General features: G+C 36.0%; 4 protein-coding genes and 1 long non-coding RNA gene across 6 annotated transcripts; 3 read left to right on the forward strand and 2 right to left on the reverse strand.

Moving 5' to 3' along the window:
• Positions 1-1,388: 1,388 nt before the first annotated feature.
• LOC129737816 (uncharacterized) lies at positions 1,389-1,862 on the reverse strand. Its single transcript, XM_055728977.1, has 2 exons — positions 1,746-1,862; positions 1,389-1,667 (listed from the first exon to the last, which is right to left on the reverse strand). Exons 1-2 carry the CDS (start codon positions 1,857-1,859, stop codon positions 1,389-1,391), a joined length of 393 nt encoding a protein of 130 aa, XP_055584952.1. The 5' UTR covers positions 1,860-1,862.
• A 2,015-nt stretch (positions 1,863-3,877) lies between these two features.
• LOC129738861 (RNA-binding protein 34-like) lies at positions 3,878-5,453 on the forward strand. The gene is made up of 3 exons (XM_055730177.1): positions 3,878-4,488; positions 4,542-4,862; positions 4,928-5,453. The coding sequence occupies exons 1-3, from the start codon at positions 4,047-4,049 to the stop codon at positions 5,383-5,385; spliced, it is 1,221 nt and encodes a 406-aa protein (XP_055586152.1). The 5' UTR covers positions 3,878-4,046; the 3' UTR covers positions 5,386-5,453.
• A 104-nt stretch (positions 5,454-5,557) lies between these two features.
• Positions 5,558-12,674, reverse strand: LOC129738860 (serine/arginine repetitive matrix protein 2-like). The gene is made up of 6 exons (XM_055730176.1): positions 12,464-12,674; positions 12,321-12,396; positions 12,170-12,265; positions 11,808-12,077; positions 6,055-11,746; positions 5,558-5,858 (listed from the first exon to the last, which is right to left on the reverse strand). Exons 2-5 carry the CDS (start codon positions 12,370-12,372, stop codon positions 6,072-6,074), a joined length of 6,093 nt encoding a protein of 2,030 aa, XP_055586151.1. The 5' UTR covers positions 12,373-12,396; positions 12,464-12,674; the 3' UTR covers positions 5,558-5,858; positions 6,055-6,071.
• Positions 12,675-21,086: 8,412 nt separating this feature from the next.
• LOC129738864 (uncharacterized) lies at positions 21,087-21,823 on the forward strand. The gene is made up of 2 exons (XM_055730179.1): positions 21,087-21,472; positions 21,536-21,823. The coding sequence occupies exons 1-2, from the start codon at positions 21,371-21,373 to the stop codon at positions 21,752-21,754; spliced, it is 321 nt and encodes a 106-aa protein (XP_055586154.1). The 5' UTR covers positions 21,087-21,370; the 3' UTR covers positions 21,755-21,823.
• A 746-nt stretch (positions 21,824-22,569) lies between these two features.
• Positions 22,570-25,337, forward strand: LOC129738870 (uncharacterized). 2 transcript variants are annotated; one of them, XR_008735667.1, is made up of 4 exons: positions 22,570-22,627; positions 22,712-24,095; positions 24,786-24,936; positions 25,004-25,337. It is a non-coding gene; the product is annotated as an uncharacterized LOC129738870 (long non-coding RNA). The 2 variants fall into 2 exon arrangements; XR_008735666.1 differs by having other exon boundaries at positions 22,712-24,936.
• The last annotated feature ends 803 nt before the right edge of the window (positions 25,338-26,140 follow it).

Genomic DNA, 26,140 nt, shown 5'->3' on the forward strand with positions numbered 1-26,140 from the left:
TCTTGATTGGTCGTGTTTTGTAGTAAACACGTAGTAAGCACGACTAAAGAAGTATAATATTTCTCAAAACAAGGAATAACTTTAACAAACTGATTAATTTTGATTGAATTATTTCGAAAAAAACAAAATAAAATATCATGATAATATCGTGATTTTCATCATTGTTGAAACGATGAAAATACAATCAATTACAATAAATTTCACGGTTCCCATTAGAAAAACCGGAAGCTGTAATAACCATGAACTAAATTGTTTTGTGATTTCAAATGTATGGAAAAAAGTTGATTTTTTCATGGTTAAGTTGCTTAACAACCCCCTTTTTTCATGGTAATTTTTGCCAAAACCATGGATTTCATTGTCAAAAACGATGAATTTCACAGTACATTCAAGGTTTCAGAACCATGATATATTTTGTAAGTACCATTTTATACATGGTAGAGTGAAAATGAAAATCATGGTTTTTTCACCTTACTTTTCTATTCGGGCCCTACCATCATCTGTCTCAGGAAATGCTCTATTATCGTGTTTTTCTTAAAACATCAACTCCTTTTCCGATTAATAGGTTATTCTTAATCATTGTTCTTAAAAACTTTTTTTTTTCAATAAAAAATACATTTTTGAAACCTTTAATTGTCGAACATTTCATTATCCACCCTTTCGATATGTTTGTTGAGTGAAAATGAGATTTTGACAGAACCAGAGAACCAGAAAAACTGGCACACGCGATTAGTATGGGAAACGTCAAGTTGCCAGGGGGTTGATTATATGCAAGGACAACTTCAAGTGTAGATGTATGTGTGACAGATTTCAATTTCAGAGCTAAAAACTCACAAATACTAAGAACTTCGACTGTTGAACTGTCAGTTAACTGTCATATATTCACGCTTAAGAAAAGTCAGGTAGACTAATAATTGACTGGGCTCCTTTTTCATGTAAAGCCCTTGTACCCTTTATAGTGTATATACACAGCATGTACGTCAAACAGAGGTGAAAATTAGTAATGCCGATTCATTGAATCGTCGAACGAGATCGGTTACGGCAGAAAGAGTTCTACCCGCTTAATAATAATTCTACTAGGGCTACTAGAATTCTAGTAGCAGTTCTAGTAGAATTCTAGTAGAATTTCTGCCTGCAGCCAGGTAGAAAATGGCCCAACCAATTCTACTTGGAATGAATTTTGCGATCCAGAATGACAGTTTAAATGAACGGCGACCATGTGTGCATGTGTGAGTGAACGGAAGGCCACGTGTACATGTGTGTGTGTGAAGGCAAAACCTGTACTACCGCCAATGCAATTTTCAAAAAAAAATTTAAATCAAAATTTCTTAAATTTAAAGACATTTGTTTATTTTCATTTTATGAACTCATCAACAGTAATCACTTTTTAACTAATAATGTATATAACATTCTGCGAGCGTAGTCCCTCCGACGGCTGCACACGTAGCACCGAAAATTCCAATGAAGTTTGCCGCCTGCACCGCCTCTATTTCAATTTTTCCTACCACTGGATGGGGGGCTCCGTAAACTTCGCCAGTCGGTCCAATATCCGACGGCATCCCGAGCATCTTGGAAAGTCGACGAATGTTTAATCCGGAGCATTGTGAGCTACACATGCGGTCCTCACTGGTGACTATTTCGATCGAATGCTGAGGGCTTTTCACGGAATCCTGTACATGATAAATAAACAAAAAGGTTTTTTTTAAGTAAAAAGCCACACTGTACTGTGTTTTAATGTATCCTCTTACCTGATTTTTAAGAAATCCAAGAGAGCTGTAGCTCAGCGGCCATGCTAGCAAAAGACTAAATTTTTCATGCGTTTGCAGGAAAAAAACATGAACAAGATGAACAATCAGAAGCATGGTTCATCTTGTTTGAATAGCATACGCATGAACAACACTAAGTGTAAATGTATGCGTGACAGATTTCAATTTCAGAGTTAAAAACTCACAAATACTAAGAATTTCGACCATTGAACCACTGACCATACTGACTGGACACTCGATTTCGTTTTCTGGATAATTTTTCCAGAAAAAAAAACAAAAAAAAAATCATTTTTCCAACAGTACGCAATGTCGATTCCAGAGTGCGCATCGATCGATTTGAAGAAATGCTATCCCAGTTAGGAAATGCCACCCAACTTTAAAAATAAAACACGCAATTTCTACGATAAAATCGGGCTAAACAGGACCATTTTTCCTACAGGGCATTTTTTGTCAAATTTTTCAGATTCGCCACCTGCCGTCGGTATTGCGAACCTGCAAAAGCTGACAACAAAAAATTAGACAGAAAATGGTTGAATTTTTGTTCTAAGAGTCAAGTCAGTGTGGTCAGTGATTGAACGGTCAGTTAACTGCCATAAATACACGTTTAAAAAAAGTCAGGTAGAATAATAATTGACTGGGTATATTCTGAATGACAAGTTAAAAAACTACCCTTTATTTAGTAAGCCAGCTTTTCTAAATAATGTGTAAAATTGACTCGATGAAATGACACTTTTTTGACAGATCTCGGCAGTTCGCAATAATGGGTCAATTTTACAAGTTTAAGGTGTTGCGCCAAATGAGTGTGTAATATTACCCCGACAAAATGACCCGTTTTTTGACAGATGAGGATGACGGTGGTTCGTAAGAGCAAAAGTCCAATGGTGTTGGGAAAAAGTGGTAGGAATTTTGACGTCTGTAGCACAGATGGGAATTTTTCTATCGTGAAATATAGACCAAAAAGGTTGGCCGTCCACCGGTGTGATAGAATACGAAGGTATTAAATTGAAAGCAACCAGCGATGCCAAGAGAATTTGCTTTTCAGTAATTTTACTGACTTTTTTTATTTTGAATTCACCGTTTGAAAATTGAAATCAAATTCATTTTACTTGATCATTAACTCGAAATAGTAGCATAGTAGTGCCAATATGAAAATTTTATAATTTACGTGTATGAATAAGTATTGTTTAAGTTATAATGCATCCCAATATTAAACTGCAGAATTAGGAGTTTTGTATTGGAGGGCATTTGATTACACGAGTTGATAAAGTTTTTGAACTCTTTCTAAAACTTTCATTTTCAAAGTGATAATTAAATAAGTGACAAATAAAAAGTATAGATATTTCAGACACAAGCTGAATTTTACTTCCGATACGACGCCTTGCGTTTGATATGATTGACACTTGTCGAATCAACAGCGAGGGTTCCGTTTTCTAAAGATGATGGATCCATTAAAGACGGCGTTCCGAACTTGTTACCGGACATTCCGACGGAATATCTTTTTCAAATAAAAAAGCGAAACAATTTCCTACTCCCGAAAACCGCTCAAACAAAACATACAAACAGAATTTATTTATTCACCCAGCTATCTGGCATCTCTGCGCCTCAAAATGTATTCGATTGGCAAGGGCATGAAAAAAATTGGCTGTAAGTTTTAAAGAGTTGATTAACTTCATTGCAATTCGTATCAATTTAAGTGATAAAAGATTAAAAAAAAAGAAAATATCACTTTATGTTTAAATCCTGAAATTGCTCAATTTCCTTTATTTTCCCCTCAACTGAGGTTTTGAGCATAAGATAGATGGCAGCACCGAAGCGTTTCATGCACGAATACTGTATTGCAACGCCGACTATATCACTCGGTTCGGTGTTGCAAAACATCGTGTTTTTATATCACCCTCGGCCAAAAAGTGTTATACGATACAAATTTTGCAGCGCGAAACTGTTCGAATATCAGGTTTTCCCAACACCGGTGTACGACAAATGTGTTGTGATGTGTTGTAAACCTTCGAAATTTCTATCTCCATCTGAACCAGTGAACTTGCTCTAATAATATGGGTCAATTTTACAACGACCGAATTTTACACGACCTCCGAGTCAAACCAACCCAAAAAATTAGTTTTTTAGATTAGCGTGCAAAGTTCTACGCCATGGCGCACGTGTTGAGCGTTTATTTTGAAGGGTTTTGATTTTGATTCTTGTTAAAAATATTCAATCTTCTCGTTTAGTTGCAGGTATTTCCCTGAGCTTTTTTACTGCATACAGATTTCTCGATACTTGTTCAAAATGGGCAAGAAATCTAAAGATAGTAAAAAGAAACAGCATAATGAGGATAGTGCTTGTTTAGTGGGTCCTGTGGAAAATACTCTGTTGAAATTATCGAAAAAGTCCAAAAAAATTAAGAAGAATAAACAACCGGTAAAAACGACAGATTCGAAAACCCTCGAGAAGGCACTTCCGGAAAACGTAGTAGAAAATGCAGCTGAACCTAAAGTTAAAAAAAGCAAAAAAAAGAAAAATAAAGTACTCGCACTATCTCAGGAGAATAAAGAATCCATAACAGAGTCGATAGAAAATGTTCCAGATGTTCTTTTGAGTGAGAAGTCGCGAAAGAAAATTCTACCAGCAGATGAAGCCGTGGTGACCTCGGAAAGTGAAAGTTATAGCGAAACCGAAAACGAGAAGGAAACAAAGGGCCAGGAACCGCCGAAAGAGAAGCGATTTACAGGTTTGCTTTTTTACGCGACAATAGTTTGTTCACCTTCAACTATACAATTTCAGGACCAGAGCATTCGATTTTTATTGGCAATCTACCAAATACAGCAAAAAAGTCTTCAATGAAAGCTTTGTTCAAACCGTACGGTCGTATTCTAACAATTCGTTTTCGAACCAACGACGGGGTTGCAATGTTTAAGAAGAAAGACCGCAAGGAAGCAAAAGCCCTCAACTGTTACGTGCGTTTCGAGACGAAAGAAATGGCAGAGGCAGCGTGTTTTGAGAATGGAAAACTAGTAGACGGAAACCGCATCCGAGTAATGCTTCATTCGCAGAAACAGTACGGCCATGCTAATTCGACCGTGTTTGTGGGCAACATAAACAGAAGTATGACATGTGTGTTCTGATTATGCCTCAGAATATCTATAACTTTGCTTACATTTTATTTGCAGAAACCACCGACAATGAATTGTACGACTTTTTCAGTAGCGTTGGAGAGCTGGAATACGTTCGTCAGATTGCCGATAGAGGCATAGGATATGTTTGCTTTAAAAAAGGTGTTTCCATCGCCAAGGCATTAAAACTGAATCAGCAGCTTTTGAACGGTCGTCCACTGCGGATTATGAAGGTCGACCCCAACCATCAGTCCCAGCGGCGTAACAAAAAGGGTCATCTTGTGAGCAAGAATAGATTGCCACCTAGCGCCGGCGGTAATTCCAAAAAATCGATTCAGCAAAAGGTCTCGAGCGATAAAAAATCCGTGCCAAATCCTGATAATTTTCACGGCACACTATCAAAGGACAAAAATGGGAAAAAACAAAAGGACAAAAAGTTTAGCATATCCGAGAAGAAGAAGAAATTATTGGCAAGGAAGTTAACCGCAGCCGGGACACCTAGAACTACTTTGTAAAAAGAATATCTAGTTTTTTTTTGTATTTTACTGGAAAAAAATACAACTATCCTTCCTAACATTTTCAATTCCTGATATTTATTTCTGAGAAAATAAGTGCAGATTGGAAAACCGACTTTAAGTGAAGTAACCACATCTACTTCAACTGGAGATAAATGAAAATACAGAAACATTATGATTTTATATTTATTTAACGATACAAACAGTATTCACCACATTCATCGTTTGTAATTTTATCGATGTGAGTCTTAAAATAAAAAGACTATCCATTTAGATTCGTTCCTTTGAGGTTGACTCATCAAAAACCAAAACTATGTGTCTATAAACAAATTAAACTTACTAACACGTCTCTCTAAATAAGCTTTGTTTATAAACCACACTGGGTTCTTTACTTTCATCATAGGAGGTACAATTGCTGCATCCAATGTTATAATGTAAATTTTTCTTCCAGTACGATCCTTCATCCTTGAAATCTGCAAGTAGACGAAAGGAAAAACACGAAATTTAATTGCCATTTGATTTACAAATTAAATTGTAATCCAGTTGCGAATTATGGATTTTAAATTATACCATATCTGAACAAGGAAATTTTAATGATGCTTCATTAGACAATCATACTTTTCGGTGTTTTTTCTATACAAAGGGGGTTAACGGCAATAGAAAACTCACCAACTCGAAGCAATCAATTACATCCAACTGCTCCTGTTTCCTCCACCTCGATGCCATCTTCCATTTCCGCGTTGGTTGAAATTGCCACCAAACTGTTGCTGGAACATGTGCATAACCCGTTGCTCGTAATCCGATGGCTGCTGTTGTGAGTCGTCGAAATTGTCGTCATAATTTTGAAAGTTGTTTTCATAGCTGTTCCGCTGTTGATTTTGTCCGGGTTGGTTGAACGCAGGATCAACACGACGGAAATTATCCCAATCCTGTTGTGACAGTATTTTGTTCCTGTCATTGTAGATATCGGCTTCGTCATTCCGACGTGGATCACGTTGATACTGCTGGTGCTGCGGTCGTTGTCTTCCCCGACCTCTGCCACACCCGCGACCTCCACGCTGTCGAGGATCCCTCGGTGGGAACTGTTGCTGCATCGATGCACTGTCGACCATGACGTTGTGTTGCTGATAGTTTCTTGTCTCTTCAGGAGGAACCAAAGTTAACATGGGTTCGTTCACGATTGGTTCATTTGGCATGGGAACTCGTTGCCTATTTTGTATTCGGTTGTGAATTTGTTCCATAATTTCATTAGTAGAGGGAAAGTTTGGAAGGGACTGTGAAGATAATTGAACTTGTGGGGGTTTTGATATTCGCGTTACAATGGGATCAACTGTTTGCGATGGTATGTTCTGCGCATCGGAATATTTGTATTGGCCAATCAAGGGTTCTGAAGAAACCGTTGGAAAAAGAGGATTGCTTAAATTGGGCGGAGGTTTCGTGAAATCATGTACCGCTGCAGCAATTTGACCCATTGCAGGATTATTCCAATCAAGTCTCGCCTGGAAAGGAGGCTGTGGTAGTTGCGAAATATTGAAGGTCGCATCAGATGGTGGTGGTGGAGGTGGATCACAAGGAGGTGGTGGTGGTGGGGCATCAACTGGTAGTGGTGGTATAGAAGGGACAACTGGGAGCAATGGTGGCATTATTGGCATTGACGGTGTTATTGGTGCAGAAGCCGATTGCACCAAAGCAGCATTGATGACTACCGACGAAGACTGTTTCACACACAGCGTTGAATCGTCGCCGCCAAACAAAGTTTCGTTAGTTGACCCTTTTTCAATAATTGGCATTGTTTTCTTTTCAGGTTGTTTATCGTTCTGAAGCCTTATCTGGGTAAGTAACTTCTGACGAGCCAGTTTCATTTCTTCCAATTTCTTCAGTCGTTCAGCACGTTGCTTCAAGTGTTCCATTACACTTCTAGTTTCTTTAGAACCAGTTGATGGAATGCTTTCTTTAGGTGGATCATTGAGCGGAACGTTCAATTCGGGCAATATTTGAATGTTTTCAGACAACTTATTTTTTTCAGCCGACGATGGAACATCCGAAGTATTGATACCTGTATTCGGCTCGACGGTCGACTCAAATATTTCAGATTTGATTTTTATTTTTGGAATTGTACTGAATTGTTGCTGTGGTGGAGGAGATGGATTTCGAGTTGTTGATTCTGAAAGATCGTGTTTATTTTTATTTCGTATTGGATTCGCAAAATCACATTCTTCTTCGGAACTGATCGCATCGAAAGCATCCGTAGGGCTATATGCATTTAAATCTGGAGGTTGAGACATAACCGAATATTGATCTTCATTTTGTTTCTTACAAATTTGAGGCTCAGATTCAGTTGGCGACAATTCCCGTTGACTTTTTAGAGGTGATTGCGACCGGTCAAATGATGTAAATGAGTTTTGAGGCGAATTTGATCTTCTCTCAGACAAAATCGTAGATTGATTCATCGGTGCTACATTCCTTGTTGCATCTGGTTTGGGAGGTGAATTAGATCGATGAACATTAAATCGATCAAGCGGTGATCTAGATCGTTCTCTGACGATAGAACGATTTTGCGTTAAATGCGATCGTCTGTCGTGAGATCTTGAAAAGCGATTCAATTGTGCCGATCGTGAACTACCTTTAGGAGATCTTTTGAAACTATCCAAACGAGCAACTGGAGATCTGGAACTTATTTCGATCGACGATGGCGGCGTATTGCGTCCAAACGGATTATCATAAATAGGAATTGCCCAGGGATTGTTTTGCCCGGGAGAATGAGCCCTAGATAACCTCTCACCTGATACTGATCTTCGTCCCGATGGTGATCTCGATTTCGATCGAAACTCTGTCACCAGCTTAGACCTATCTTTTGAGTAAGACCGGTTCCGAGAATATCGTTCCCTGCTACTCGAACGACTTTTTCTTTCACGATGTTTCCAGAGTACCACAGGAGATTTACTCCTACTTGTGCGGGGAATTTTGGATCTATCAACTCTTTCTCTGCCAACAGGACTTCTAGATACACGCCGTTTTTCAAAACTTGGCCGTCTCCTCATTTCCGGTGATCTTGATCTACTAGGTTGACGACCGAACCGACGAGGAGGAGTGTTTCTACTGCCTCTTCTCCTTACTGAAAATTGTTTAAACGTAGGCGATTGATTTCGTCTTTCATTGTGAGAGCTCACTCTCGGAGATGCACTTCGTTTCCTTTTTTGTTCCGGAAATCCTAGGCGTTCTCGGACATCTCTTACAAAAGGTTCATCATCCCAAACAGCATTATCACAAATAGTGTTTCGGATTGGTTTCTCCATTTGTTCCGCTTCAAGATCCCACAGGTCACCGGAATCAATCGTTTCTTGACGTCTGTTTGATCTCGTTGGTGAAGATTTTTTATTGTTTTTGCTATAAAAGTCCGTACGATTCCTGTCATGCTCTTCTACAGGATTCATTCTGCGGCTATCACCAGAAATATCATTGCTATCAGACTGCCAAGGGTTTGATATTTTTCTACAGTCGGGATCTGAGTTTTTTATTTCTTTATCGTTTCGCCAAGGTGTTTTTGGAGACCAGCACTCATCATCGTCAATCAATGTACGTTTTGAAGGTTCTTCTCTTCTATCAGACATCACATTAATTCGTTCTGGTTTGAAACTTTTTTGGAAAGACACACTAGCTTCACTCCCACTGTATTGGTTTTCCGGTCGGTGCTTGTGACGATCTGAAGAAAATTCGTTCTCTTCAATTTGCTTATTATTGAAAAATACCGATGGTGGTTTTTCCCAAATCTCTGGAACTTTTTTAGGGATATCCCAAATATCATGAAAACTAAGTCTTCTAGCTTTTGGAGCAGGTATTTCGGTGTCAGAATCTTTCTGCGCAGTTGCCTCGTCTAAATCTTGCTGGACGTCCGGGGGTGGCGAATCGCACGGATCATCTAACGAAGGATCAAAAACATCCGGCGATGGTTGACGCTGTGGTTTTGGTCGTTCTTTGAATTTGGGTCTATTCTCTCGGATACCTTTGGCGCGGAACCGGTCATTTTCTAAACGTTTTGAACGCTCCTGATTTAAAAATGTGGAATCGGTTTGTTCCAGGCAGCCCAACGCGCTACGATTCTTTTCTTCTGCTTCAGGTTTTACCGTTTTCTTGGGGATTCGAAAACTGGTATTGAGATGTTGCGTTTTAAGAGTTATCGGCAACTCTGGTGCCGAAATATGATGTTTTTTATGTTGACTGCTTTCGAATTTTGATTTCAGTTTTGCCTGTGTTTTTAACTTTGAACCAGAGGGCAAAAATTTACTGTCAATCCTATCAAAATTCAATTTATGCGGTTTTTCAGAAGAACTTATATTGGTTTTTTTCATTGTATTCTCCGAGGGTGTTTTTAGCTTTTTACTGGTAGATGAACTGAACTTTGGACGAGTTCTAACCACTGAAATTCTATTTATTGTATGAGTGTTCAAACGCAATAGTTTGACAATAACTTTTGGGAGCAAATCTAAATATAACAGATTTCCGCTATGAACTTTTTCCTTTAAAATGTTGACACTGCCATTATCCAAAGTAGCGTACAAACGTTGAGAGACAGTAGGACTTTTAATGCTTGGGCAAACATTCTGAGGCTGCTGTTCCAATTCTACTGGCAGATCCATTACCAATCGATTTTCTTCATCCGAAAAGTAATCAGTAGTAAATGTTGCAATCTCTACTGTATTGACAATTTCGAGCTGAGATCCACTAGGTTCAACTATCGAATTTTCTTCCACCTCAATCGTATTGTCAATTTTTGCCATTGTCGGAACAGGTTGAGGTGTAGCTTTATCCAAAATCAGATCTGTTGATGGATCTGCTACTTGCTCGATTGGTGTGGATCCACTTTTCTGATGTGTATTTTGTAGCGTTTCTGCGTTCGCTTCGAGTTGTTCAGCTTTTTTGAATAACTTTTGTGGCTGTTTACTTTCGTTATGTTTGGTTTTGTTTGTTTCAATTCCTTTATTTTTCCCACTGATTGTATTGACAATGCATTCTTTATAATTCGACTTTTCGGAGTCAATTAATATAGTAGAACAGGCCTTTGTTTTTGTCTTGTTTCGTTTTTCATGTTTGCTGTTTTGTTCTGAGAACACTTTTTTCAACTCTTTCGGGTTTCGTTTTTCTAACAGAATAAATGGAATTTTTCCAAATCGATTAAGCTGATTTGCGTGACACGGATCGTTGAGGGGCAGATCTCTATTTATTTTTGATATAGCTAACGTTCCACTTCTGCTCTGTTTACCACTTTGAAGCGCACAGCTGTCAGCTTTCTCGTGTTTTTCTAACATTTTTGATTTATACTCTGGTTCCTCGAGCACTTTTGATATTGATAAAGAACTTTTATGAACCTCAATAAAGTTCTTTTTTATTTGTTTTTTATCAACCTTCAACTCACTTTGATGCGTAGTATATAATTTATTTTCGGCGAGCTTCTTCTTATGTTTCAACTCTGCTGATTGAATTTTCTTATCGTTAGATTTTCTTGTGTCACTCAATGATACAATGTTGCTTGATTCATGACTATCGTGATGCCCCTTGGCTTTATGTTTCTTTTTTTCTTTGAATTCAGGCTCATTTGATGTTTTTGGATCCGTTTTTTTCAGCGTTTCCGGTTTTAATGGTAGGTTTTGCTTTTTGAAATAATCTACCGATAAATTTGCTTTAACATGTTCCAATACATGCACTTTTGTTTTGCTCTTACTCAATTCTATTTCATCCCATTCAGCTTTAAGATCTTCCGTTGCGGGATATTTTTTTAACAGTACTTTACACGAAGGTAATTCAGAAAGTTTTATCCAATTTCTCGATAAACCGAAAATACCGGCTGAAAACTTGTCTATTGAAATGTTAGACTTATATTGTTCGAATGCTTTCTTTTCGATTGCTGCCACATCCGCATCGTTCAGGGAAGAATCGTCTTCAGTAACTATTATCTCCTCATTGCCAACCTCCAATAACGGCTTATTTTCCAGAAGTTCGGCCGCTTTTTCCCTTTCCCCCTCTTCTAAATACTCATCTAAACTATCCATGTCGAGCAATTGCACAAAGTTATGTATTTGACCTTCTTCTTCCTCGTCGTCGGCGTCCGTGTTCCCTAAACTTTGTCCACACAACAACAGATCCGCTGCGTCTTGGTCTATCTGTTCCAACAAATCAAGCGGAGTTGTGCTGCGTTCTAACGTACGTATCGTTACGGGGTATTCGTCCAGATAGTCGCACTGGCTTGCAGCATCAGCCGACGATTTATCTTCGAATAAAATGTAACTCGCAGTTGTTGTCTTTAGAATGAAGTTTATATTGCCAAAAACAGACAGTTGGTCATAGATAGCTTCCTCCGATTTAGCTGTAAGTTAAGATACTTATGTTAGAAATAATTGTAAGGCTAAAAACAAAAATAGACTTACCCTGAAATCCGTTAAGTTGTATAATATTACTACGATTGTATAGTAACTTTTCACTGCTTTTCATGAGCAAAACACGCTTTCCGTTCAGCGAGAGTGCGTTCACCACCTTGGAGCGGGAAGCCGATTCCGTCGAATCAAATTGAGCCACACACACTGTGGTTGTTAGCGATCGACTGGTAACTTTCTTTAGCTTAACGATGGTAGCAAAACCGTAAAAGAAACTTTTGAGATCGCTTTCAGTTACATCTTCGGGACAATTTCCGACGATAACTAAAATTATAGTATTGACGTTTTTGATTAAATGAATCAACATTTATCTATGTTAGTTATTATAACTACTCGGTTATAAATATACTACATACCTGACTCGTCCGGAGCAAGATCTTGTAGCTGGTATTCGATATCTGTTACCAACCGATCGAATTGGTAACTTCCAGTTTTGTTCTTCAAATCAGATTCTTTAAGTATCAGAAATCAATCAAAGCTAGCAAATAAACAAACCAAATAACTTACCGGTACTCCCGGAGGGAACTGGTTCGATGCAGGTTTCCTTATGTTTCGCCATTAGATTTTATTTTTAATCCGAATTCTAGAGCACAGAACGGAAAGAACATCTATCAGATGAAGAGCAAGTCGACATTGTAACCTATTCTTACCTGACCACGTAGATTGCATAATAACAACTGAATTAACAGCACCTAAATTCACCAGAAATCGTTTAGAAAACTGAATTAGAGGAAAATTGCGATGAAATCGCTAAAATTTGAGAAATAGCAAAATATTTTTCTTGCAAACCGAATGGTGTTGAGAAAATTTTCTTCTTCTTCTTCTTCTTCTCTTCTGGTGCTGCACGGAAAAATCACACGCTAGAAATCATTAAACCATTCACGATTCAAAAATAACCATTTTTGACTTTTTCCCACACAGCAAGAAAAATTCGTGTAATTTTAGATTGAAAACGATGCACGAAAACGGAACATCGTTTTCAATCTAAATTTACATCATCGTTACATTGAGGCGTGTAAATTTAGACCAAAAACGATGCACGAAAAGAGAACAGCTTATTGTCGTGTAAAAATACACAGCGATGTAAAATTTTATATTTTTTTCTCTATATTTGCAGTTTTTATGAAATATTCAAGTCTTATGTCAATGAAATACACTATATTACTATTATTAAACATTTATTTTTTAAACAAAAAACATCAATAGTAATGGAACAAAGTACACCCACCATCACGAGCACCGCCAGACTGAGGCAATGTTGTACACGAACATATATTGCGTATTTAGAGAAAAATTGGATTCTCGCAACGGTAGTTAGACCCGAAATTTGACAACCGTAATTTGACAGCTCTGCTGATGGGTTGCATTTTCGTCAGTGTAGCCGAGAAACACTAAAGCAAATCATCATACAATATGTAAATCGTTTTTTGAAGATGCACTATATTATTATTTGAATGAATAAATCGACTTCTCGGCGAGTTTTGAATATTATTAGATATCGATAAGAGTCGGTTACTTTAAAACATCTATGACATCTATGTTTCAAATAACATTCGTTGTACTGTATATTATGCGATAATGTTGAATGTTTGTGTCAATTCATTCAAATTTAGGATTTCAAGTTTAGTTTCTATTCAATATTTCTATCGCGCACTTAATTTAACTTGTTGGACTTCCAACGAAGAAAAAATATGCTTGTACTAGATTATTGGAAGTATTTGTGTTGTCAGTTCCCAAGCAATGCACAATATTTGTTTGAGTCGAATGGCGATTTGCAACAAAGCTGTTTGAAGTTATTGGCTTTTACTTAATATTTAAATAATTAATCACGGTTTCAGGATTTTTTATCATGAAACAATTTTTGAATAAACATGATAAAAATACTACGCAATCTTTAAGGTTGCATGCCAGCAATATTTTTCAGTGTTTTTTTGTTGGGGATTTTCATCCTCAAGGATAATTTATCGCTCAAGATTTTTCAATCGTTATTTGCGGATGAAAATCATTAAAAACAGCAACTTAGAGCTGACAAATGTAATTTAACTACTTTTTGGCATTTTTACTGAAACTAAACTCTGGAAGAAGTTTTTGACAATTTGTTCCGAACACAAAAATTCGCAAAAGATTCAAAGTTTGAAAGAACAATTTCTTATATTGTATGTTAATCCTTCGATTTTATGTATAAAGATGCGGAGAAAAACCATTCGAAATAAGCTTTGCTTTCTTTCTTTTTTTACCTTCTGATTGAAGTTTCAAATAAAGTTTACCAAAGTTCTTCAAATAGGTAAACGATGTTCCAATCAGAACGTTACCATGTGCAGTAATCATTTTAAATGGTTTGAAATGTTGCTGAAAAATCATGATTGATTCTGAAACATGATGTTTGTCTTATACCGTATTTGTTTTCTCCCCTCGATCAGTGTTCCACCGTACCCGACAAAAACAAACACAAATCGTCGCCAGTGTATTGCTACCTCACTCACTCACACGCTCTCTCGCAACACTGGCAAAATTATCGGTGGGCCACCGTCCGTAAACAGAACTCCGACAGGTCAAAACCAGTGCAACACCGTCCGAATAAACAAACAGTTTGACAGCACCTAGTGGTGCACCAGTGCAACACTCGGCATAAACAAATACGGTATTAGTAAAAAACGCATGAAAGTGTTCTGAAGATTTATTCCAGTTTCAAAGTTCGGTTTTCATGTTTGACGTTTGCGGTAGTGCTTCTTCTTCTTCACGAAGAGTTGAGAAAATCCAAAATAAGTCTGAAAGAGCAATACATCCTGTTGATATTATATTCCAATCGGTCGGCGTTACTGGGGGACCAAAGCACGCAGAAAAAAGACGGGGGGTCGGTACAACAAAACGTTTTTTTATTTTATTTTGCATATTTTGCATTTTATTAATGCATATATTTCATTACTTTTCATGAAAAAATCGATTGGAAATAATAACAAAATTTTGTTATTTTTGCACACTCATTTTTTATTACTTGAAATCGGAATTTGGTCTGTTTTCAAACGGAAACCTAGTTTTTTTTTTAATAAACGTGTAGTTGAAAAAAAAATATAAACATAGGTTGAAAATTGGAAAAAAGATAAAAATCGAGAAAGTTTTGCTTCATCATGATCATCAAACACACCATGGCGAAAACTTCCATTGAGGGTGAAGGCCAGCAGCAGCGGTGGAATCGCGGCCGAGAGTTGGAATCTGCGAAAGAACCGGCTGGAATTGGAAGGTAAGTTCTTTCTATACCTTTGAAAAATCTCATGTTTCTTTACTATAGATTATAATCAACTTTTATTTTGTTTTTGAACATGGCAGAATTTGAGACCCTTTGTTGAGTGGCAACCAACGACAGTTGCTGTGCACGGCCATTATCATGAACAAGTGAATGTGGACTTTAATCAGCAGCAGCAACACCGGATGGGCTGTTGACCAGTGCGTAGTTTTGGAGGAGATGCCGCTGCTGCTGTTGTTTGACGAGGATGACACGATTTCAGAGAAAATTAAAGTAAGAAAAATTAGAAGCAAGATTGAAAAATAAATTGACTGAATAAAAAATGTATTCTAAACATATTGAAAAGATCCGAAAACCAAAAAAATTATTGAAAGAAAAACTAAATTATTTCAAATCATAAACCCATTATTTTATACCTGATCTTTTTCGCTGTTTCGAACCTCACATTTTTTTTTAGTTTTTACCCAAATTTTTTTTGTTATTTTGACAAGAATGGTGGATCATTTTCAAAAAGGGTGTATTTCGTTTTCAATCAAACGATAACTTTAAATTAAATCGATAATTGTTGTCAGAGTTACCAGGAATATATTTGTGCATTTTCCCAACCAAAAATTTTATTATTTTCGTTCAAAATCTTATTGTATCTAAAATAAATTTTTCTGCGTGAGGGAATACCTTTCCGCACTGTCATGGTCCGGATTCACACGTCATCAGCCGGGTCAGGGTGTGTTTTTGTTAACAAAGGCCTTGGATCGTTCAGGCAAATTTCTCTCCAGACAATCTTATCGGATCTCTGCCACTCAGCCGACGCTGTAATCGAGACATAAGGTGGTATGAAAAACCCCTAGCAATTGCTTTTGCTAAACTAAATCGAGCATTCGAGCAGTCGCAGAAAGCAATTGCTTCGGTTGATATGAATAAAGTTTTTTCTGACAGCTGTTTTCTCAGTCAGGAGCTTTTACTTTTAGAACAAGCTGTTCGGTATGAATAAAGCCCAAATCTGAAGCAATCGCTCGAGAAATCTCCTAGCAATTACTTTATTTTCTAAGCATGCTTGGTAGCAGACTTTTCCAATAAACAAATTCTTCAACAACGTCATGAATTTATAAAATTAGCAATATTACATTTCAATACAATTTAAAAAGGCATTTTCAACATAGATAAAGAACAGTCGAAGTGATAACCCAACTTTTTTCATATTCCTGTCGTTGTATGAAATGATTCGTCTAAGATGAAACAAAACAAATCAATTAGTAAATATTTCAAATTAAAAAAATCCGGCTACAGTGGAAGAAGTCCCAATCGGCTTGAAGTTGGAAGAAAGTTGTAATAATTTAAAACATAATTCAGATCTCCCAAATTTATATGATTTTTTTTATAATTCTAAGATTAAAAAAAAACATCTAAGTTAAGATGCGCGCCTATTGCCTATTTTTTTATATATCGGATTATCCCGATCCGAAAACGTGTGGGAGAGCTTATGATAAATGTTAAAAAGCTAGGCCATTTTTATTTGACAATATTTAATTTTCTTTAAACATCAACATACGAGCGTGTATTGACTTAAATTTTTCCGATCGTTCTTACACCCACCACCCGCACCGTCGATTTCATGGCTATTTTAGCCGTACTTTTCAATTTGTTGATCGTCTTCTTTCATTTTACTTTAGAAAATTTCAGATTCTGCTGGTTGGATAGCTCTTTTTTTCGAAGCAAAAGCTATGTTCTAAGACTTTAGTACACATCTGCTAAGCAAACGTTTATTCATACCAAACTAAGCAAATGCTTTGGGCTTTTGCTTTGCTTGATTTCGAGCAAAGTAAAAGCTACCGAAGCAATTGCTAAACCTTATTCATACCACTAATAAGGTGGTATGAAAAACCCCTAGCAATTGCTTTTGCTAAACTAAATCGAGCATTCGAGCAGTCGCAGAAAGCAATTGCTTCGGTTGGTATGAATAAAGTTTTTTCTGACAGCTGTTTTCTCAGTCAGGAGTTTTTACTTTTAGAACAAGCTAGTTCGGTATGAATAAAGCCCAAATCTGAAGCAATCGCTCGAGGAATCTCCTAGCAATTACTTTATTTTCTAAGCATGCTTGGTAGCAGACTTTTCCAATAAACAAATTCTTCAACAACGTCATGAATTTATAAAATTAGCAATATTACACTGCAATACAATTTAAAAAGGCATTTTCAACATAGATAAAGAACAGTCGAAGTGATAACCCAACTTTTTTCATATTCCTGTTGTTGTATGAAATGATTCGTCTAAGATGAAACAAAACAAATCAATTAGTAAATATTTCAAATAAAAAAAATTCCGGCTACAGTGGAAGAAGTCCCAATCGGCTTGAAGTTGGAAGAAAGTTGTAATAATTTTAAACATAATTCAGATCTCCCAAATTTATATGATTTTTTTATAATTCAAAGATTAAAAAAAACATCTAAGTTAAGGTGCACGCCTATTGCCTATTTTTTTTATATATCGGATTATCCCGATCCGAAAACGTGTGGGAGAGCTTATGATAAATGTTAAAAAGCTAGGCCAATTTTTGTTTGACAATATTCAATTTTCCTTAAACATCAACATGCGAGCATGTATTGACTTAAATTTTTCCGATCGTTCTTACACCCACCACCCGCACCGTCGATTTCATGGCTATTTTAGCCGTACTTTTCAATTTTTTGATCGTCTTCTTTCATTTTACTTTAGAAAATTTCAGATTCTGCTGGTTGGATAGCTCTTTTTACGAAGCAAAAGCTATGTTCTAAGACTTTAGTACACATCTGCTAAGCAAACGTTTATTCATACCAAACTAAGCAAATGCTTTGGGCTTTTGCTTTGCTTGATTTCGAGCAAAGTAAAAGCTACCGAAGCAATTGCTAAACCTTATTCATACCACTAATAACCACCTTGAGCACCATTGGATGATATGCCAACTTTTTCCCTCAGGCTGTTGTTTTGGTCGATTGCTCGTTTCAATTCCTCGAGCAACTTCTTTTTGGATAACTTCCTGCAATTGGAAGAAATTGAAATTTTAGAATTAATCATATTCATCAATTTGACTGCGACGGTCAAATTAGGATCCACGCACCATTAATTTTTTTGCGTACTATTTAAAACGCACCAATACCACTGATGAACTGATGTACAAGCTAAGCCTTGAAACGTGTGTAAAGTTCCAACGGCCGTTTTCAATCAATTTTATGTGTTTTGGTTGAGCCACCAGATGTCTCCAAGGGCACCAGAGAGAACTGTCAAGAAGAAAGTGAAATGTAAACAAAACAAAATAACAAACTATTAGTCAGTTATGAATATGTCGAATTACTATTTGCCGAGTTTTGAGCAAATTGATGATAAAGATTCGCAACACATTTATGATTGACGTAATGAAATTTTTTAGCATTAAGCTTTTTTCTAATTGTTTCAAACTAGCACTAAACACAAAATAGAAACAGATATGATACAAGAAAATGCTCGCACAGAAAAGCCTAGAGTAGGTATTATTTCATGAGATTGTTAATTTTAAACTCAACTGGATAAAATAACTGGTTCGACTAGCTTGTCCGAAGTTCTTAGTTAGTCTTTTTTGGTAAAAAGAATGAAGGTAAAATGAACCAGACAAATTTACCCAAGTAACCATAAGCACTAAAACATAGCCCTTAATCAACACTATATTCCCATATATAACTCTGTATTAATGCTTGTTTTGCACTATATGCGTATATAATGCAGATTTAATGCTGAAAAGGCGAAATAGCGGGCTGATTAAATGCTATCACAACATAGCCTTTAATAAGCATTACAAATGCTGAATTAGTGCACCATCAAAACGTCATTTTTCGCAAGCCATATAAAAGCATTAACAATGCATACTTAAGGCACCTTTTGTTTACTTAATTATTATTTTTTTTGAATAATTAAAATGAACAAAAATCAAAAGAATAACTAATTATTATCAACAACATCAATCAACATGCTGAATGGAGAATTATGCCTGCTTAATGAATTCTTCTATGAAATAAGAAGTGAATATAATTGACATATGGATTACATTTGATGAGTCTCGAACCGAGGATCCCGCAGCAGCCTTTATCTTTCCTTGCGCCTTTACCATTTCGACCACTCTTGATGCTGATAAGGTGGGTGAAAAAAACCCGTACTTCAAGTACTGTCCGGGTCACACCACTCTTAATGCTTGTTAACTTTGTAGAGTAGCCCAAGTAACAATTTAAGTTTTATAAGAAACTGAAAGAGCGCTACAATACTTCGCTATAAAACAACGTTTAGTTATTTAAACCCCATTAAAACATTTATAAAAAACCTATAAGTGTAAAAAGGCCCACCTACAGGAGGTTCTGAAGTAAATATTATAAGTGCCTTATACAACCATATGGATTCAAAAGGGCTTTGCCGAAGGCCGGTTCAAGATAATCTATTCTAGTGACAGATGATAAAATCATTCATGAAAAAATATTTCTGAGAAAGGTTTTTAAATTGCATTTATCAAAATAAAATAATCCGACTCAGTTAAAAAAAATGTTTTTCTCAACTACGACTCATCAAAAATAACAAATTATCTCAATTGTTTTTTAGATTTCCTAATGAATAAAGTTACTGCGCTTTTAATTTTATCGGGTAATATTTCGAAATACTTTTAAATAATCTGCGCTCTCTTGTGATTATTCAAAATAAGAGACCTAATTTAATATTTTTTTAAATATTTAATGCATCCAATTTATTTCATCATTTTTATTTAGTTTACTTTATCAGTATTTGGTCTAAAATTTTGTTAAAATAACTTTATTTCTAGTAATTTGTGGTAATTGACAATGCAAACAATCATATTCGACGAGATTTTCATAAAAAATCTCATTATTTCATCAGAAAGTGGCCATTTTTTTTTAAACCCTTTTAGCTTGAAAAAATCATTTATAAGTCAATGTTTTCTGTACGAATACCATTTGAGGAGCAATTCTTCTTTCAAAAAACTATTTTACCCTTTATAAAACCAAAAGATCTTTTCCCGGATCTTTATAAGTGTTTTTAATCCAGTGCAGCTGTCAGTGCAAAATAACAACAAAACAAAAAAAAATCATTCGCTTCATCCAGGGATGCCAGGTGTTGAGGATAAAAAATCTGGGCAATTTTGAAAAAAAGTCTGTGTGTGTCTGTGCACAAGGAAGATTGAAATTTTGATACTGAATAACAATTTTTTTGATGCGTGTGAGCGGGGAGGGGGGCCATGCCGAAAAAAAAGTTTATGAATGATCATAGTACATGAAAAATAACAAGTAGGTCATTGCGCTTAACCTCACTCGAAAGCTCTGTGTATGTACACAGCATGCTTGCATATCAACAAAAATAGTTATGAAAATTTGTCAGTTTTATATGGAATAGCAATCAAAATTATTAATTTATCCGTCGATAGCCATTCGATTCTTTTGAGAAGGGCTTCAGATTAAAGATTGATTCTTCAGGCTCACCGGAAACTATTTTATGCATTGGATTTTCGGATCTGAACCATGAGTAATGAGCATTCAAAAGAAGTTTTCATCGTTTTCCCTCTTTTTTTGAAAGCAAGCAATGTAATATTTTCTTCTATCTATGTCAAACATTTGATAAATGATCGTAAATACTTCGTATATCTGTGATGAAAAGTCAAATTGTTTGAATTTTTATCCAAATCACAAAGGAAAAAGGCCACACAAGGTAAAAAATATCATCAAATTTTAGTTTTTAATCGAGAAAAAGCCCATTGCATATTTCATTTAGCGGTGTTGAAAAGCCAAATATTGTTCGTTGCATTAAAATGCATCAGTGCATATTTTTCTCATAATTTTATTTCTTGTCAATTTCAAGAAAAATATGATTTTTTGATAAATTCCATTTATTTGCCAGTTTTTTTTCATAACTATTTTTCGGGGCCTCTTACCAATACGTTGAAAAAGAGCGGAATGGCCTACTTTGTATATTTCAAAGTACTATGATGAATGATTGGTTTCATGAATACAAGCGAGATTTACAGTCTAATCTAGCACTTACGGATCAAATCCGATACATGAATATTGATTTCATCACTCAATTTCAAAAGTCTGTAAAATCTGGGCACTCTCAGCAAAAATCTGGGCAAAATCTGTGTCTGACCAATATCTGGACGAAGGGTCAAAAGTCTTGGTTTTACAGACAAATCTGGGCACCTGGCAACCCAGGCTTCATCAAACGAAAAAGGCTGCCGCAAATTTAGCCAAGGCTCGATATCCTGTTTTCTGTGCCCGATTCGACGTTGAAATATTCGATAAAATCTACGAGAATGATCCGAAATTCGTGGAATGCTGTTGCCGATCGGGACCGCTTTCATTCGGAACCAGAGCAAAGGCTGCACGGGAAAACCGCAGCATCTGTGATTACCCAGGTAAAAAGTATTTAATGCTTTTCATATTGAATATGAAAAAAATAATAGCTGTCCAATTTCCAGGTTCGCCGGGAATATGATTTTTGGGACACAGTTGACTGTCTTTGGATAAAAAACGACTTCCCAAACCGGGTGAAAGGATACTACGTGGAACGTGCCAAAAACAGTAGTAGGTATTTGATTTTTAGTGACCGAAACCGAGCACTACTGACCACTCGGTGTTTGAACCTCGAAGGTTCCGATACCGGTGAACCGACGAAAACAATGCAGGAAGCGCGATAGGGACAAGAAACAGATGCAACAAAGAAAAAGTATCATTTAAGCTTGTGCTGGATTGTAGTGAGAATTCGTTTGTGAACAATATAAATTTATAGATTGTAAAATGTGTTTTATTCAACTATCTTCTAGAGAAATATTTTTTATTCGGTTTACTATTATCGATAGAATCTAGCGAAACAATTGATAGAAATCTTCGGGTATGCAATGCAACAAGATAGTAACTATCGAAATAATGAATTGTTAGATTTTTAGGGATTTCATTTCTACCGAAATGTAGCATAAACATCATTCCGAATTGTATTCCGGGGGCTCGAAGTTGGGATTTAAGAACACTGTGCTTCTTTTCGGTGGAGTTTTTGCAATTACTTTCAAATGAATGGCCCGGCGAGTAACGGCTACCGCAAACTTGGCACAACGGTTTTATCCTTCCCTGTCGCGGTCTTATCTCTTCCTGCGTAACATCCGATCCTGTGGGGTATTATTGATTGTTCAATTGTTGCTAGCGGCCAGCTAAGTGAAAATTTTTGTTGCTGCCATTGTTGTTTACATTTGCGTCGGTTTTCAAGTGTCATTCTTAATTGGGTATTTTTCAAGTCCTTTTTGACTTATTTTTATTCCGGTCCTACACGGTAATTTTAAATTATTCAGAGACTGCTTTGTTTCGATTCAGGTGTCGCACCATGTATGAAGATGAAAACGACTGAGTGAAAAACCTTCAAAATTCTGAGTTGTTTTCATCTAGCGAGTTCCAAATCCTGGGACTTAGCAAAGACTCACACTTTTTCGAGCAAAATAGATAAAAACAACTCAGAGAGATTCAAAACACAAAATGATTGTCGGTATGCGACGCTCGGAGTGGTTGACGAAAAAATAATGGTGAGTATAAATAAAATATTTAGAATTCAAATAATAATAATGTGATTTTAAATGGAAATTCAACTAATTAATCTTTTCTTATAGGAATCGCTACGGTAGTCGGATAAAATTTCATGTTACGAAACTCGAGGTTCTCCGGAACACTAATGGCAGGGGCTGTAGCATCAAATGTTAGACACCGGCAATCTACCTGATGTAGTAGCAGGACTATGGCGAGCATTAACTAACATAGGAAGATCCGATGCGAGCAGTGGCCGTCTGTTAAATTTAAACGAACATCTCGCCCTGGTCATAAAGTTGAACATTAATAGTGAGACTGGAAGTGGAAACAGAGAAACTTCTCCGTTCAAGGAAACTGGGAGTTGCAGATGAAGTAACAACACTGAACTAAATCTGGCTATAAAGAATATCGGAAATTCCAATGCTCTTGCACTACTAGAAAATCCAATACTTTTTACCAGTACTAGAAAAAATTTATTCTATTGAAATGGTTGAAGGATTGATTTCATTGGAAATTCCGATAAATGCAGTAGTGTGGCAAGTTGATATGATTTATTATTTTTGCAGATGAAATGAAACGGTATCGTGGGGTCCAATGAAACTTACTAATGTTTATTTAGCTAAAAATTTGTTTTGCTTTATTTTACTTACTTTCCTTAAATTTAGTTTTTTTAATTAATATATATACCGCATCCTCCATATCATGCACTTTTGGATGTTCGCCGTACTTTCAATACAGCTGGTGTTTCTTCCTGTGTTGTATCGCTCATTGCCGTGTGGTGGTATCCATAAAATATGGTTAATGGACTTTTGTTCTGGAATGTATTTTAACACTATTACTTTTCCTTCAAAATAATTAAACTAATATGAACTTACCGACGAAATATGTACATCCTGACGTATTGCGATGTCAAAAAAAAGTCCTCTCATCGAGCGCTATGTTTTGATTGAGCCACACGAAGCTGCGAATATAGTTTTCCCCTCACATAGATCGTCTTCTTCTTGAGCTGGAGAAAAAATTTCATCGAGCGAAATTAAATAAAATAAATCCTGCTATTTCCGCATTTATGGATTCTGGAATAAAAATAATGACAATATTTCATTGCATTGCAGATCAAAATAAACTACTTACCAGTATTTTGGATTGAGCTTTGAAAATGAACAATGATTAATTTACGAACGAATAATCTTCCTTTTTAGAATCGATATTATTTAAATGGTTTAAATTTGATAAAAGTTATTGGATCTTCTTATGCATTTTACTACGGGTGACTGCCTTATAAAATTTATTGGATCTTTTAGCAGTTTCAGACGGATTTTTATCAACCAAAACCAAGTGCTAGAATCTATTGGATTTTCTTTTACTTTTCATTAGAAATGCTATTATCTTTTATCAAGACCCTAATTTATAGAAGTTATTGGATTGACCCGATATATTATATAGCCCGATTTTGTTCAGTGAATCACGGTAAGTACACTTTTTAGTTACTTACATAATTTTTTTTTTCAGGGATTTTCATCCTGTTGGATGATTCATCCCATTACTTACATAAATGATTTTATAAACGACAAAGGGAAAACTTGTCTATGGCTGGACAACATAAATATTTCCAAAACGCATTATTCCAATAATGTTTGACACCATAAAAGATAGTAAATAGTGGGCTAATATGGTTATCTGATCTGCAAAATTTAACCAATATTAGACGTTGAAAGATTTTGGCTAGTACATATTACGATAATGATCGCCCAAATATTCCTAAATTTTTGTGCCATTTGTGCAAACATTGATTGATCAAGTTATTTTTGTGACCATTCATCACTTTTGGATTTGATTGATAACTATTTTATTTCGTACTGCAGTGTCCTTATCGTAATATTGTTACTCTTCAAATCAGTGGAGGAAAATATAATAACAAAAAATATAATGTTTGGAGGTACATGACTCAAATCTTTAATTGTCCGGTAGTAGACAAGTTCCCCCTATATTCATAAAATATTTAGATATTAATTAATGTTATTTCAAATGAAGAGATAAAAAAAAAAAAACAAATTTATCCTTTTTTTCTATAGAAAGGAATATATAGGAATCATAACGAAAGCTGGAAAAATTTAAGTTTGTTTTGTTTTTTGTTCTATTTATTTTGTTCCCCTCTAGGTTAATTTCCAACGGATGCGGCGCAGCTTTTCGCCACTGGGATCGGTGGAAGTTCCGGCTGAACAGCAGATGCCTTTAGGACTGAGAATGTATTTGAGAACGAAGAAAATGCTGGTTGCTGATCATCCACTACGACGATAAAAGGCAACGGGTAAGATTTTAAAATTCACGAGTTTTGTTTATTTTCAGCCATACTCAATCTAGCTTTTCCTATACAGGTACATTCCAGTCGGATGCCGCAGGGGAATCTTGTTCCTATCCGCAGCAATCCTCAATCGATTAGCACGAAGAACAGCCAGGATCGGTACTACCGGAAGGTTAGGCAGATTACACGGTACATGAACAGTCGTGATAAAAGTACCGATAGAGAAGTAGACAATACCGTACGCTCCCTTGTACCAGTGCTTGTACATCATCGAATATTTTGTCGAATTGTCAGGAGTCAGAAATATGCTATACTCGTCAACATCAGAATATGGTATATGCTTGTTGTCACACATCAAATAAGGTGAAAAATTTACGACGGGAAATAAACTTATTTTCTGACTTTTTTTTAATTAATTTTGTTTCATTCGAAATTTCAATTTATTTCTCAAAAATTTATAAACCCTTTCGAAACCGTGTCAAATTTTAAAAATTCTGAGTTGTTTTGGCTCAGACCGTTAAGACGCACCTTAAAAATGCCTGATTGAAAATAACTCAGAATTCGCGAAAACCCCTACTATTCATTTCTGAGTTGTGCCGTTCTAATCAAATTTTGAGTTTTCCCAGTTTTGGCGCATTTTGAATTGTTTTCCTTCAAATCTGAGTCAAGGAGAATTAGAGTGTAGAGCAAGGTTTTGATATTGCTTTAAAGCGGCCTACAAAACCATTATACACACGGTTAAAAAAATATCCAAGATTTTGGGCGAGCACTTATAATGAGGTCATATAATGGTTGTGTAGTTATCCTGAAGACAGTTTATATAACGATCTTATCGAAATACGCTTCACAGCCATAAACACTTATTCAATCCCTTTAGAAAACTTCCTTTTTTTGTAATAAAACCATTATGGATTTAAATTGTTGCTTGGGTAGCTCTATATGTGTATATAGTGCTATCATTAGTGCTAATTTTCTTTATTGCTTCCATGCATTAATAATGCTTATATAAAACTAAAAAGCATTATGAATGTTGATATAATGCCAACTTGCATTAGAAATGTTGATTTCATGCTAACTTGCATTAGAAATGTTGATTTAATGCTGATTCAGGGTTTTGGCTTAATGCTTATGGTTACTTGGGTACCTTGTGAATATATTGAAGCCGTCCATTCTGCTACGATGTTAATTTATTAATTTTTGAGATCATATA

Source organism: Uranotaenia lowii, chromosome 1 (genome assembly GCF_029784155.1).
Source record: "Uranotaenia lowii strain MFRU-FL chromosome 1, ASM2978415v1, whole genome shotgun sequence".
Taxonomy (NCBI): domain Eukaryota; kingdom Metazoa; phylum Arthropoda; class Insecta; order Diptera; family Culicidae; genus Uranotaenia; species Uranotaenia lowii.

Coding starts and splice junctions, on each gene's coding strand:
- LOC129738860 (XM_055730176.1), bottom strand. CDS start 12,372: ATGGCGAAACATAAGGAAACCTGCATCGAACCAGTTCCCTCCGGGAGT. Junction 12,266..12,320: donor AGTTCCCTCCGGGAGTACCG/GTAAGTTATTTG, acceptor TGATACTTAAAG/AATCTGATTTGAAGAACAAA. Junction 11,747..11,807: donor ACAACTTAACGGATTTCAGG/GTAAGTCTATTT, acceptor CTTAACTTACAG/CTAAATCGGAGGAAGCTATC.
- LOC129737816 (XM_055728977.1), bottom strand. CDS start 1,859: ATGCTTCTGATTGTTCATCTTGTTCATGTTTTTTTCCTGCAAACGCAT. Junction 1,668..1,745: donor TTGGATTTCTTAAAAATCAG/GTAAGAGGATAC, acceptor TATCATGTACAG/GATTCCGTGAAAAGCCCTCA.
- LOC129738864 (XM_055730179.1), top strand. CDS start 21,371: ATGATCCGAAATTCGTGGAATGCTGTTGCCGATCGGGACCGCTTTCAT. Junction 21,473..21,535: donor CAGCATCTGTGATTACCCAG/GTAAAAAGTATT, acceptor TCCAATTTCCAG/GTTCGCCGGGAATATGATTT.
- LOC129738861 (XM_055730177.1), top strand. CDS start 4,047: ATGGGCAAGAAATCTAAAGATAGTAAAAAGAAACAGCATAATGAGGAT. Junction 4,489..4,541: donor GAAAGAGAAGCGATTTACAG/GTTTGCTTTTTT, acceptor ATACAATTTCAG/GACCAGAGCATTCGATTTTT. Junction 4,863..4,927: donor TGTGGGCAACATAAACAGAA/GTATGACATGTG, acceptor TTTTATTTGCAG/AAACCACCGACAATGAATTG.